The following is a 13851-nucleotide window of genomic DNA, read 5'->3' as shown; positions in this document are numbered from 1 at the left end:
TATTAAGTGTCTGAGGCTGGATTTGAACTCAGGTACTACTGACTCCAGGGCTGGTGCTCTATCCACTGCGCCACCTAGCCACCCCGCAAAACAACGAATCTTGGGCACCAAAGGATCCAACTGATCACTCTAGTTTTGAGGCACTGAGGCCTAGGAAAAAACTTGTTGTTCTAGCTTTCAACTTTGTTGAGCAAGTGACTTCTCTGGGCCTCAGTTTTCTCATCTGTAAATTCAAAAGTTCATAAGCTTTTTTTTTTTTTGTTTTGGAATCCTGGATCTCTTTGGCAGTCTGGTCCTCTTTATAGAATGTTTTTGAATGCATAAAATGGATGTATCCTAAGGGAAGGCAGTTTTATTGAAATGCTATTATCAAAATTAAACCCTAGCCATCTGGATCCAGTGGCCCTTGGATTAGGTGATCTTTTTTTCCAACTTTATCTACTGTTCCTAAAGTGGCTATGAATAATGCTGAATGAATGATGCTGACTAGTTTTCATTCCCAATGCTCATTTTTGGCTAGATGGAAAACTGAAGTGAGAGGACACTATGTAGTGCTTCATTTGAGGCAGGTAGGTGGCGAAGTGGATAAGAGTACTGAGCTTGAGTCAGTGAGACCTGAGATCAAATCCAGCCTCAGACACCTAGCTGTGAGTACTTGGGCAAGTCACTTAACCTTTGCCTCAATTTCTTCAATTGTAAAATGGGGACCCTGGGGAGAGAAATGGCAAACAACTCCAGTATTTTTGCTAAGAAAATGCCATCAAAAAGGTGACAGAGTGATTAATACAACCTGTGCCTTAGAACTGCTGGCAAATTTCTTGTTGGAACTTAAAAAAGTATGAGTGCAAAAAAAAACCAAACCATGGTAAGAATTTTTTGGTTTGGTGAAGAAAACCTAAAAGAACGGCTTGTTTCCTTTATGGAAAAGGATAGGAATAGGGATTGGACTTATTTCATTGATCTTGGAGTCCCCTCTAGTAAGGAAACTGCTGTTCCAAATGCAAGTAGATATACTTTGCAACCCATAGTCTTAGTTACCTAGAACAGAGGGGTCAAATTCAAATATAAGTGGGGACCATGTAGGTAGGCTTACATAATTCTTTCCCTGTGACTACTTTGTTTTCTGAATAAATATTTCCAATGAATTTAATGCTTGAAGCAACCTGTTCTTTTGTGACTAGAAATCTTTATTTCAAGCTGAAAATTTTCTACAGTAATTTTTTCCCATAGTTCCAACTTTAGTAGTTACACAGTATAAGCTTATCCCACCCCCAATAGTTCCAACTCAACACTTGTAGAGAACTATTCCATCTCCCTTAGGGTCTTTGCTCCAGTCTGACTGTTCGTTCCTTCAATCCTTACATGACATGACCTCTGGCTTCCTCTAGAGGTAGTCCTGTTTGCCAATACCCTTTTTAAAAGGGTCTTAGAATCATACAGCTTAAAAGGGACCTTTAAAATCTTATACTTCCAGGTGGAGAGCATTTAACTGATGAGAAAGATGGGAGACTCCCTTGACCTCAACTCACTTTCTGCAGCAACTTGGTCCTCAGTTGGGCTTTTCCTTATCTTGCCAAGTTCAAAAACTCTTGATTGGGTTGAGAGATGTATACGAGCCTGCAGAGGAAGTGCCTAGCTCCTAGACTGGATCCCTGGAGAAATTCTCATAGGTTAAAGGGGAGTTCAGGTGTCATCCATTTGGTACTTCATACACATGACAAATGTCTGGTCTCTGCTTGACCTGTGACCTTTGGCAAGTCACAATATCCATGGGTCTTGTTTTCTCAGCTGTGAAATGAGATTAGATGTTCTGAGGTCCCTTCCAGCTTTCCATCTGTGATTCTATCTTAACTGGAAGGTCACCTCAGACTGCTCTTGTCATGTAGGCTTGCTGAGTGGTAGAAAATTCTTTATCATACTGAGCCAAACTTTTCTCCAAACTAGCCATTGATCATAATACGAGATCTGCCCTATACTGGTCAAACTACAAAACATTTTGAAAATTAGGCAAGTCAAGAAATAGTTCAGATTTCTAGAGCTCATTATTCCCCTTATGACAGCATGACATGGGCAGAATCTGATCTATTGTTTGTCCTTCCTTCTCAAAGGGGAAGTGATGCCATGACAAAAGCATATGAATTGGATTTGAGTGAGGGGGTGCTGTGCTAAGTCACCAGACTCACTTTCTCCTCCAGAGCCATCTGGATCCAGTGGCCAGATATGAATCAAGATGACTGGAGGTGGCTTTGGATGGGAGAAAAGCAGGGTTAAGCAACTTGTCCAAGGTCATAGAGTGTCAAGTGTTGAGGCCAAATTTGAACTCCTATCCTCCTGAATCTACTGTGCCACCTAGCTGCCTATATTATAAATGAGGAAACAGGCTCATCCAGGTAAAGTCACAGAGGTAGTAAGGGAACTTTTTTATTTTGCAGAAGGGAATGCTGAAGCACTGAGATTAAAAGGCAACTTAGCAATGATTACACCTAGGAAGGATGGTGTGGCAAAGGAATCAGTTTTACTCTTGTGTTCCCCACTTTCCTTACTCCCTTGCAAGACAACCTGTGAAATAGAACAGTGGGATGGGGAAAAACTTGATTTGAGGGAATAGGCCATATGAATCCTGTCTCCATCAGGGTAGTTATATAGATTAGGCCCAAAAATGGATGTGGGACTAGAGAAGACCTGAAATGAGGAAGTATCAAATTATCTTGAGGGGAGGGTAAGAGATGGCATGTATCAAGTAAAACCACTGCCTCCTCTCAGTCCCAGGAATAGGAGCCTCCATCCTTTCAGAACACAAAACCCATCATCTACAGAATCAAGCCTTGTGGATCCAAGGCATAAGGCTTCCACAGGCACTGTAGCCACCATCTCAGAATCCAGAGCTACCAAAGACCTAGAAAAGGAGGTTCTTGACATCAAGTTTCTTGGAATTATCAAATGCTTCAAGGTCATAAGATGAAATGCCACATACTTGGCTCCTTCAACCCAAGAACCTTCAGGGCCCTTCTTAACAAAATCTATGTGTGCTGTCTGCCCCATTTTAGATTTGTGAGAAACTTGAGAGCAGATTTTCTTATTAGCATGTCCAGTGCTTTGCATATGGTAAGCACTTAATAATTGACTTTTTATTCATTTTGTAGTGGAAAGAGCACTCCATTTGGAATCAGAAGACTTGATTTGAATCCCAGCTCTGCAACCTATATGACATTAGGCAAGTCACTTCTCTCTGGGTGTTGGATAGATGATCTCTAAGGGTTCTTTCACTCTGGATGTTATGATCTACTTCTAACTTGGAAGCCTAGGGGAAGGGGCAGGGACACCACTAGAAAGAACAGTAGGCTAATAAGCAATGTTTATCAAGCATTTCAGCTGTGCCCTCCAGGAAACATTTTCTCTCAGCTCTGTACACCTCTCAACTACATGATCCACAGGAGCACTTCAATGATCAGGCCCTATGGCTGAGCAGAACTGTGGGACAATGTCTGAACTCCTGTGGATACTGACAGAACCCAGCTTTCATGCTGACATGTCCATTATACATGTCCTTTCCACAATTCAAAACTGCCTCCTTAGCTTGAACCCTACCAAATACCCTCCAGTAACAGAAGCAAAACATTAGATCAGTCTTAAGATCTTTCTGACCCTGAATTCTTTGCTTAGAAACATATCTTCCTCAATGCAGCCCTCAGAAATTACAGATTCTTGGTGGGGACCATAGGATCAGAAATTTAGAACTGAGGGGGTCCTTGGAGGTCATCATAAGTCAACATCTTTATTTTGTAGAGAAAATTTTGAGGTTCAGAAAGCTTAAATGATATGCCCCACATGTGAAAGCTCGAATTTGAATCTAGGACCTCTGTCTCCAAATCCCTTAATTTATAATTGGGAAAAGCAGCCCTTGGGAGGTGACATGCCCTGCCTAAGATTACACAGTTATAAAGGAGCATGTATAGAACTAAAATCCAGGATCCTCAACTCTCTGCTATATTTGCAATTGATTGTTAGGCTAACACCCTCTAGACCCTGTCTTAGCCTTCCATGGAAAGACAGGGAAGTGAAGTTTAGGTACATGGAAGGATAATGTTGATGCTGTGAGGGGGCCATTATTTGGACATAGACTTCCAAAAACATCAAAAGCTATGGCATTGAAGTAACTGTTGCTATAGTGGGGAGAGAGACAATGGATTTGGAATTAGATCCCAGTTCTGCTTCATGTACTGTGCAATTTGGCACAAACCACAATCTGCCTCAGTTTCTTCATTGGTAGATTAATAGTTGTACTACCTATCTTACAAAATTGAAATCAGATAATATGATGGAAATGTGAAGATTTATACCAATATCAAATATTTATTAAAGCAGCAATGCAGATCAGGGCTTGATGCAGAAGATTTTGTTTCACTTCACCTAGAAAAGTCAAGCCCTGAACTGCTGACAAAAAAGCAAACTAGTCCATAGGTTATAAGGATTTTAGAGCTGCAAGACAGATAGTTTCTGTTAATGCCTTCATTTTAAATTTGGGAAAACTTGAGGATCCAAAAGATGACATAGGTTGCTTATGTTAAGTTTAGGCAAATAGCCATGTCTTCTGATTCCAAGTATAGGATCCCCTTTTTAGGCAAAAATGATCACAGTGCTTAACTCACAGAATTATAAAATTGTAGGACTGTCAGGGACCCCCACTAGTCAAAACTCCTCTACCATATCCTTGGCCAGTTGTTCATCCAGCTTCTATATTAACACCTCCAGTAGTAAGGAACCTTATTCCTTGGCTGACCATTTCTCATTAGTTTTTTCCACAAAGCTGAAATCTGCCTCTTTGTAAAGTTCTCCTCCCATTGATCCTAGCCCAAAGAGTACCTCATTTAGTCTTAGATTGGTCTCTGTAACAGGTTGTTTTTACCTGAAGAGGGAAGTTTAGTATGTAAACTTTCCAGGAGACTGTTAGGTCCATATTCTCTGGCTAGGATGCTCTTTGAGAGAAGGTGGAACTGCAGACATTAAGGTCTTATGCTCCACAAATTTATCAAGTTCTCAGTGAAGTGTTCAAGAATGTTTCTAGTTCAAATGGTAACAGGGCCAAACAGCTGCAAAAGAGGATGGTAGTGACGGCTATAATAGTAATAGTTTGTGCTTTGATGCTTCCCCTCTCTGCGAGGAAAACTGAGTAATGTGAAGGGAAAAAGTTACTGGACTCTGGGAGTCAGGAAACCAGAGTTGTCCAGACCTGGCTCCACCACTAAATTGCTGGGTATACCTGAGTATATGACTTTTCTTTCATTTGCAGAATTTCATAATTAGATGGAACCTCCAGGAATCTGCCTAAAATGTGTCCCCTTCTCCCTTTACCTCCTAGAAACTTTTGAAGTTTAACTAAGGTACTGCTTAATTCTCCCTGCTCCCCTTCCTGAACCCCACCTTCAGCTAGTATATTTTAGTCTGTATAACCTTTTTTTAAAGGTTAACAAGCATATTTGTTGATATTTCCCTAAGTGGAAGGCTTCAGAGTCAGGAGCCTTGAATTCAAATCCTATCTTGTCCTCCATGGTCACAGTCTTTAGGCCTTAGCTTCTTTAACTCCCTGTAAAAGTGTTAGGTTGAATCCTATGAAGTGTCTTCCAATGCTGCCATTTACCACTTCTACCCCTCAAAACATGGTGTCTCTGAATTGTCTCTGTTGAGCTACAAAGTTGAGGTCTATAGGGAAGCAATGACATGGACACTGTCCATCATTTTTAGCAATGTATAGGACTAGAGGTAGAAAGTTTTACCTTCAAAGGAACAGGGACTGGAAGGTTCCTTAGAGATCATGTGGTGTAACCCTATTATTTTTACAGAGGAAAAATGTAACTCTAAAAGGGATGACTCACTAAAGGTTATACGTGTAGTGAGCCAGGACTCAAACCCAGATGCTCTGACCCTCAAATTTAGATTTTTCTAAAACCTTACATTGGTTCTTTCTTTCTAGCTTCACTTAGCTTCTGAGAGCACTACTCCCAGGCTAGAGCAGCTCGTGCTTGCTCACAGAGTTCCAGGGAAAGATCAGAGCCTCACAACAGCCCCATGTAGATGCAAGCACATAGCCCAAATCTTAAGTTATTCTACCTCTCATTTGTGTAAGGCATTGCACTTCTTTAGGTTAATGATGGCACCACCCTCTCTAGGATTTTCTGAGAGTCAGGGTGGTGACAGAGGATATCATAGTCTTCATTCTTAAAGACCATGACATCTGGGAGGTAGTGTCATGACAAACACAAGAACTGGATTTGAATGAGGGGGTGCTGTACTAAGTAACCTGCCTCTCTTTCTTCTCCAGAGCCATCCAGTGGCCAGATATGAATCAGAATGACTGGAGATGGCCCTGGATGTGAGGCAATCAGGGTTAAGTGCCCAAGGTCACATAACTAGTAAGTGGCAAGTGTCTGAGACTGGATTTGAACTCCTGTCCTTCTGACTCCAAAGCCAGTGCTCTATCCACTGTGCCACCTAGCTGCCTGGGGATTGAAGCTAAGCATGCAGAGGTACCTCTCCCCCTCCATAGTGTAGGGTCTCCACTAACAGGATCTAAGTTTTCATGTAACTGACAAGCTCCTTTTTAATAAAAAAAAATTTGAAGCATCCCAGACTAGCCCAACCTCCTAGTTTTAATAATTGGAGAAATTAAAGCACAGAGAGGTGAAGTAATCTAAGTAGCTGGTTTTTCTATTTAAAAAAAAAATCACTTTTAAACCTTAATTATTCCATGAAATAGTTAGTAAAGGGAGGATTATTCTCATTTTATAGGAAAGGTGTAGGGACCTGTCTGCCTCTTATCCATAATAAAGAATATAACCAAGAGTTCAACCTGGGTCTCTCAATTCCTGGCTCATGACTCTTTCAGAGAACTGGGTGAATGGCTAGACCTGTGTCCAGATTCTATCCCACTTAATGGCTGTGTGACCATAGGCAGTCACTTAACCTAGTTTGCCTCAATTTCCTCATCTGTACAATGAGCTGGAGGAAGTGGCAAACCACTCCAGTATCTGGGTAGCTAGGTAGGCAAGAATGCTAGGCTTGAATTCAAATCAGATTACTTTACTTGGCTGAGGTCACAAAGAGTTGGACATTGGTGAATAATCACAACTAATTCCTAGGATTATGGGATTTAATAATGTTGTTGTTCAGTCTTGTACAACTCTTCATGATCCTCTTTGGGTTTTTCTTTGCAACGACACAGCAGTGTCTTATTTTACAGATAAGGAAACTAGGGCAAACAGGGTTAAGTGACTTGTCCAGAGTCACAGTCAATGAATGTCTGGGGCTGGTTTGAACTTGGGTCTTCCTGATTCCAGCCCTGGATATTTCATCAGGAGGGACCTTAAAAGCTTATCTAAGTCCATCTTTGTATACCTCTGTATATAGCAGGAGAACTAGGATTCAGAACTCTGGCATCCTGACTCCAAAGCCAAAATACCTTTCATTAGACTATGCTGCCCTTCTTATACTGGGTAAAAGTTTGTTTAATTTGAGAATGTTCCCCAAAGTCCAGGCCTGCTTAGGTACAGGAGTGAGGATACTAGAAAGGTTCAGTGAATGGCAAAGAACTGTTTTACCTGCCTCAGGTGACAGGCTATGTTACTCAACCTGTGGCCTGGCTAACCACTGATCAAAGCACTTCCAATCTTTTCCATTCACTGGGTGGGGGATCTGATGTGCAAACATTGCAGAAGTAGTGAAAATATATCATTAGAAAAGGTCTGCACTTCCAAGCAAAAAGTAATTACAGAAAAAGCAGAGGAAAGCTCCTGTCAAGTCCCATTTAAGCCTCAGGTCAGATTCTGTAGCTACTTCACAAAGTCAAATCCTATCACCTTTCTAGCAAGTCCTAATATTCTATTTCTGATAGCCAGTGCTTCTCTGCTTACTCAAGGTTCTGAGTTTCTGAGTTGAGAAAGGATGGCTAGATTTGAGTCAGAAGACTTTGGGTTCCATTTCGAGCTCTTCTATTTATTACATGTGTGATTTCAGGCACCTTCTATGGGATTCAGTTTCATTTGTGAGGAGTTTGAACTAAAGGGTCCTTCCAGTTCAAAACTAAAATTCTATCCCATGGCTACAGCAGGCCTGCAACTCTGGCTTCTTAATAAGCTCTCCAAAATGGAACAACAGAATACTTCATCTGCCACATTTGCAACCTATAACTTGTTCTTCTGACATTCACTTCTCATGCTTAGCTCCATCTCTCGTATTTCAGATCCTCTTTTGTCCCCACTGCCACTCCACTGACATTCCTATCTACTCTTGGGGCTCATTAGGATAACCTAACAGGTATTTCCACCTTCCCTCTAATACAGTCCTCTTCCTATTGCTAGAATACTCTCTCCCGCCACTCCTCTGCCAAACATTTTCAGTAGTTTCCAATTTTAAACTAAAGTTAAATTACTTTCTCTGGCACTTAAAGCTAAATCTGGTACCAGCTCACCTTTCCAAACTCCCTCTCTAGATTTCATACCAAGAACATAATTCAAGTATGTCTGAACATGTTTTCCTGCCTCTATGCTTATGCATCTTTGTTTCCAGAACATCTTCCCTCTATCCCCTTTGTCTTTTTTACATTCCCATTCATTCTTTAAAAACCCAGAGTCAAGGCAGGCCCAAAATCTAATCCCAATTTAGATAATTACAAACTGTGTGACCTCAGGCAAATCACTTAACCTCAGTTTTCCTCATTTGTAAAATGGGGACAATAGCAGCACCAGCCTCAAAAGATTAATGTAAGGACCAAATAAGTTATCTTAAAAATACTTTGCAAAGTGCTACATGAATGTTAGCTATAGATAAAGAATACCCCAAAACCATTTTTTGTCAGTAAATCTCTCAAACAATAATAAGGCTTTCCTTATTACTTGGACCTCACAATATACTTTATACTTTTCAAATTATTATCACTTTACATTAGAGGTCATAGTGTTTGTCCTTCACTTTCAAAGAAGACAACAACATGGAAGTGATGCCATGATAAGCACATGATTTGGATTTAAGTGAGGGGAAGCTGTGTTGTCACCAGTCTCACTTTTTCCTCCAGAGTCATCTGGGTCCAGTAGCTAGATATGAATCAGGATGACTAGAGATGGCTCTAGATGCAAGGCATGGTTTTGTTTTGTGGGGCAATGGGGTTAAGTGACTTGCCCAAGGTTGCATAGTAAGTATCAAGTGTATGAGGCCGAATTTGAACTCAAATCCTCCTGATTCCAGGGCTGGTGCTCTATGTACTGTGCCACCTTAATAAATTTTGTTGAAGATCAGATGGTACCTTCATTCAAAATACCATTTTTCCTGCAAACCAATCTCTATGTGTTCTATACTACCCTGATGATCTCTTAAAACAGTTCAGGAGGGAATGTTCAAACTTGTGGTATCCAAGGAAAATAGCTTTTCAAGAATTGCATGAAAACTGAATTATGACTAATTTAAGGGAATGTGTGAGGCATTTTGTTTCCTTTCAAAATCCATATTGACTCCCTGTTTTCAAAGTTCTCACAGTTATAAAAAGGGTGGGGAAGTTAAGGGTTGGAATTAGAAAGTAAGGACAGAGAATGGCTAGAGAGTCAGAAAGTTAGCTGCCAATTAACCCCAGCTGAGTAGTTTCTGTATTCTGTGAGAACCAGATAGATTTCTTTCAAATTCTCTTTAAATCCTATCCACAACCCCAACTGAGTTACAATGAATCCTCAACTACTGTATTAGGTCTGACTACTAGACAGTGTAAATGTCACAGACACAAGACACCTGGGATATTTTCCCCTCATTTCCAGGCAGCTCTATCCTGACTATTTTGCTCAGAGGATAAAAGCTGCCAATATTCCTTCAGACTCACACCAAATTGTACCTTCACCCTAGCACATTATTTTTGTGTCCTTTGCAAAGTAGTCTACCTGACAAAGTCCACTCATGAGAAGTGATTATTGGCAAAGGATCTTTTCCCACCAGGAATCCAAGTGAAGAGGACCAATCTGTTCTAGAGAAAGGCAAAGTTAATAAGGCAATTGAGATTTTTCCATTGGCCCCACTCTCCTCACTTTTAATACCAACACCCTAAAAATTCAGTGACTGATTCCTAGAAGAATGTCCTAACTTTGATTACAGAGAAACTGGATAATTTCCCAAAGCCCATTAGTTGGCACAGTCTGTAAACACTCAGGGGAAAACATGCCATAGCTGACCACCACAAACATGATGGACTAAAAACAGGTTATTTTCAAGTTATCTGGAGGCTCACAGGGGCCCCAAATTCAGACACTCCAAAAATTTATAGTAAAATTGTTTAAAGTGATATTTTTCTTTAAAAACAAAAACAAAATCCCAAACCACACACAAAATCCCTTTCACAAAAATCAGACCAAGAAAAATTGAACAAATCTACAACCCAAAGTTGGTTACAGAAACTAGGGATGAATCCTGGGGTCTTATGTTCATTCCCTAGGACAGTCCAGATGCTACAGAATTTTCCCCACACAGAGCCAGACTAAAAAACCCTTCTTCAAACCCATGAGTGATCTATAAATTTATTTTTTCATATCTTTCTTGGCTCAACCCCCAAGGGTTACTTAGCTAACATCTCAAGGCAGGCTTTCAACCTAGCTCCTGGATGGCAGTCATAATTATGTGCTCTTAAGGAGCATCCTTCCCACTCCCCTGACCAGTTAAGAGCCAGTCACTCACCAGCTTCTGGCCCTGGTGCCCCCCTTATGGTCTGGCTTTTAAAACTGGCTCTAGATTTTTTAATATAAAAAGTGGTCAGTTTTTTCCCCATTTTGAAGATTAAAAAGCTATGACAAGCCCTAGCTAACTCCAGCACTAGGGCTCACAGGCTCCTCCCAGCAAGAGGAGAGAACAAGCAGGCCCTTATCCAGTGCATGTGACTGGGGAGGAGAAAAAGAGAGGTGGGTAAGGATATGGCGGGAACTCGATCAGAGGAGTACAGGAAAGAGGTGAAGGGGACATGGGTGAAAGGCCTTGTGTGTGAAGGGGTGGCTATATCACACGTGGCATTAAAAAGGACATATCCTCAGAGGACTGCCACAGCTCTAGGCTTGGGGAGCCTCGGAAAGGCTAAGGTTTTGAACACAGTGAAAGCTGCTCCCTGATGGAGCCTCCAGGGCTCCTATGTATAACATGTGGATGGGGATGGGGGTGCTGGCTAAGATGGCTCTCTGCTACCCCATCCTAAGCAACTGTCCTTGGAATTTGCCTCCCCTTGACAGTCCTACTACGTGCTTCTTTGTTGATGACTAAGACTTGCATCTCTAACCATTACTGGCGGTGACCCTAGTGTCACCATCCAGACCCCTTTGTCGACTTTGGGAGTAGGCTATCATTTCCCCCATTGCTATCTCTGAAGCTCTCCATCCCCTCCAGGTTGTTGTAGGTCTTAGTTTAGCCCACAATATTTGGGGGGGGGGGATAGGAGCCAATTAACCCCTATAAAGGTGCAGAAGTAAAAAAAAAGGGGTCAGTTTGGTTCTAGGTCCCCAAGTCGCTAAGCCTTGCCCCTTTAGCAGCCAACAGGAGATGCACAATTAGGGCCCCGTCTCCCCAAGCCGCTGAGCCATGCTGATTAAGGATCGGAGTTGCACCAGCTTCAAGGGTCCCACCTCCCTGGGATCACGGCTCTCCAACCACCGCAGAGCTGTCTCGAGACCCCTAATGGCTTCCCCAGCTGTGGGCACCGATGGCGGCCCTCCCGTTCCAGCCTCTTCCTCCCCCTGGGGTGGACCAGCCAGTGGTGGGAAGCCCCCACAGGAGGGTTGCTCCCCACCTCCCCCATCCTCATCTTCCTCCCCCCCACCCTCCGGAGGCTCCCCCAAGCCCGGGGCCCCATCGTCCAGGTGCAGCCATTCCGCCACATCCTCAGGTGCTAGCCGCTTGTAAGTGAGGGCAGCCAAGTGTGTGAGGTCACTGAGGACCTTGCTGTGTTCCTCTGCCTCCTCGTCCTCCCCAGAGGCTGCTGGGTGGGGCCGCATCAGCTGTTCATCGTGGGCACCGGGTTCAAAGGCAGCTCGGAGACCCAGGAGCCAGCACCTTTCGATGCTGCCTGCCTGGACCAGGTCCCAAGACAGGCCAGCCAGATAGAGCATGTCCTTCAGCATGAAGCTCCGCACGAAGTCCAGGGGGGAGCCCCCGGCACAGGACACGGCCAGCCGCAGCAGTTCCCGCTTGTACAGCTGCTTGAAGGCCGTCACCACTCCTTGCTCCAGCGGGGCTGGGATCTTGGCCCGGGAGCTGCTTTTAGACAGGAAAAGCACCCGCACCGCGCCGTCGGGGGTCTGCAGCTCCTCCGGGGGGCACAGGGCCGAGCCCGGGCCCGGGCCGGCCGCCCGCCGCCGCCGCCGGCCGCCGGCCTCCTCGCCCTCCTCTGGGGAGGGCGGCCGCGGGCACGGCGGCCCGGGCCCCGGGGGGTGGGTCACCAACAGGACGGCCTTCTGCTGGAGGCAGCTGCGCCGCAGGTGGCGCCGGACGCCGGGCACGAACTCCTCGAAGAACCAGCCGCGCAGCAGCGCCGCACTGAGCCAGGCGTCGGGGCTGTAGCGGTAGGAGGCCGGGAACTTGCCCTGGTTGTGGTGGCGCAAGCTGGGGGGGTCGGGCAGCTGCCCGACCACCAGCGGCTTCAGCTTGTGGCTGCCCGTCAGGTTGGCCGCCAGCAGGACCGTGACCCTGTCGCCGCGCCACCTGGGCGCCCCGCCGGCGGGGTCCCCTTCCCCGGCCGGGGCCGCCTGCTCGGGCAGCAGCCTCCAGTAGAGGCCGGTGACGTTGGCGTTGTAGATCTGCTCGTCCCCGTAGCCGCCCTCGGCGGGGGCCGGGCCCGGGCCGGGCGAGGGCCGGTCCGCCAGGCCCACGAGGTCCGGCTCGGCCTTGAGGGCGGGCGGGGCCGGCGCCGGGCCGGGCGCCGGGCCGGGCGGCTCGGCCTCGCCGTAGATGCGCTGACTGGAGATGCCGTGGCGCTTCTGCCACCTCCAGAACCAGCCGTGGCTGGCCTTGAAGGTGCACTCGGGCCCGTAGATCTGGCGGGCGAAGGCCTCGGCCTGGGCCTGGATGAGGGGCCCGGACAGCGGGATGCCGTGCTGGCGCAGGGTGAGGAACCAGGTGTAGACGGCGCGGTCGATCTCCTCCTCGTTGGCCAGCCGCATCTTCTTGCGCTGCGTGCCCACCTCGCCGCCCAGCTGGTCCAGGAACCAGCGCAGCTTGGGCTCGTCCTTGAGCCAGCCCCGCAGCGTGCCCCCCGGGACCCCGAAGTCCCTGCACACGCTGGCCTGGCGCTCGCCGCCCTTGACGCGCTCGATGGCCTGCAGCTTGTCCTTGATGGAGTAGGCCTTTCGGAAGGCCATCTTCACGGCCAGCCCCGGCGGCCCCGGGGGCGCGGCGGGCACGGCGGGCGGGGGGCCCGGCGCGGCGGGGCGCAGGGCCGGGGGGCCCGGCGGGGCGGGGCCCGGGGGCCGGCGGCGGCGCGGGGGCCCCGCGGGGTACATGGAGGCGGCGGCCGGCGGCTGGAAGCCATATACCCGGGGCCGCCCCGGGCCGGCCAGCCGCCTCGGGCCGGCGCGGGCGCGGTATAGGCGGGGCGCGCGCAATGGGCGGGGAGCCGGGGGAGGGGCCGGGGGTGGGCGGGGGGCGCCGCCGGGCGGCGCGGCCTTTTGTGTCCCCCTGGCTCGGGAGGGGAGGCGCATGGGCCCGCCCCGCCCTCCAAGTGCTTCCCACTCGCTCCCCTTTCTTCCCCGCGCCCGCGCGCAGGCGCACAGCCTTCCCTCCGGCCCCGCCGCCTTCTCTCGGCAACTGCGCAGGCGCCTCGCTCGAGCCCCGCCCCCCCCCCCC

General features: G+C 46.8%; 1 protein-coding gene across 1 annotated transcript; it reads right to left on the bottom strand.

Moving 5' to 3' along the window:
• Positions 1 to 2391: 2391 nt before the first annotated feature.
• TIGD5 (tigger transposable element derived 5) lies at positions 2392 to 13508 on the bottom strand. The gene has a single exon (XM_074202972.1). The coding sequence runs from the start codon at positions 13506 to 13508 to the stop codon at positions 11562 to 11564; it is 1947 nt and encodes a 648-aa protein (XP_074059073.1). The 3' UTR covers positions 2392 to 11561.
• Positions 13509 to 13851: the final 343 nt, after the last annotated feature.

Source organism: Macrotis lagotis, chromosome X (assembly GCF_037893015.1).
Source record: "Macrotis lagotis isolate mMagLag1 chromosome X, bilby.v1.9.chrom.fasta, whole genome shotgun sequence".
Taxonomy (NCBI): Eukaryota; Metazoa; Chordata; class Mammalia; order Peramelemorphia; family Peramelidae; genus Macrotis; species Macrotis lagotis.
The sequence above is the reverse complement of the archived record's forward strand: the minus strand, read 5'-3'. Positions and strand labels throughout refer to the sequence as shown.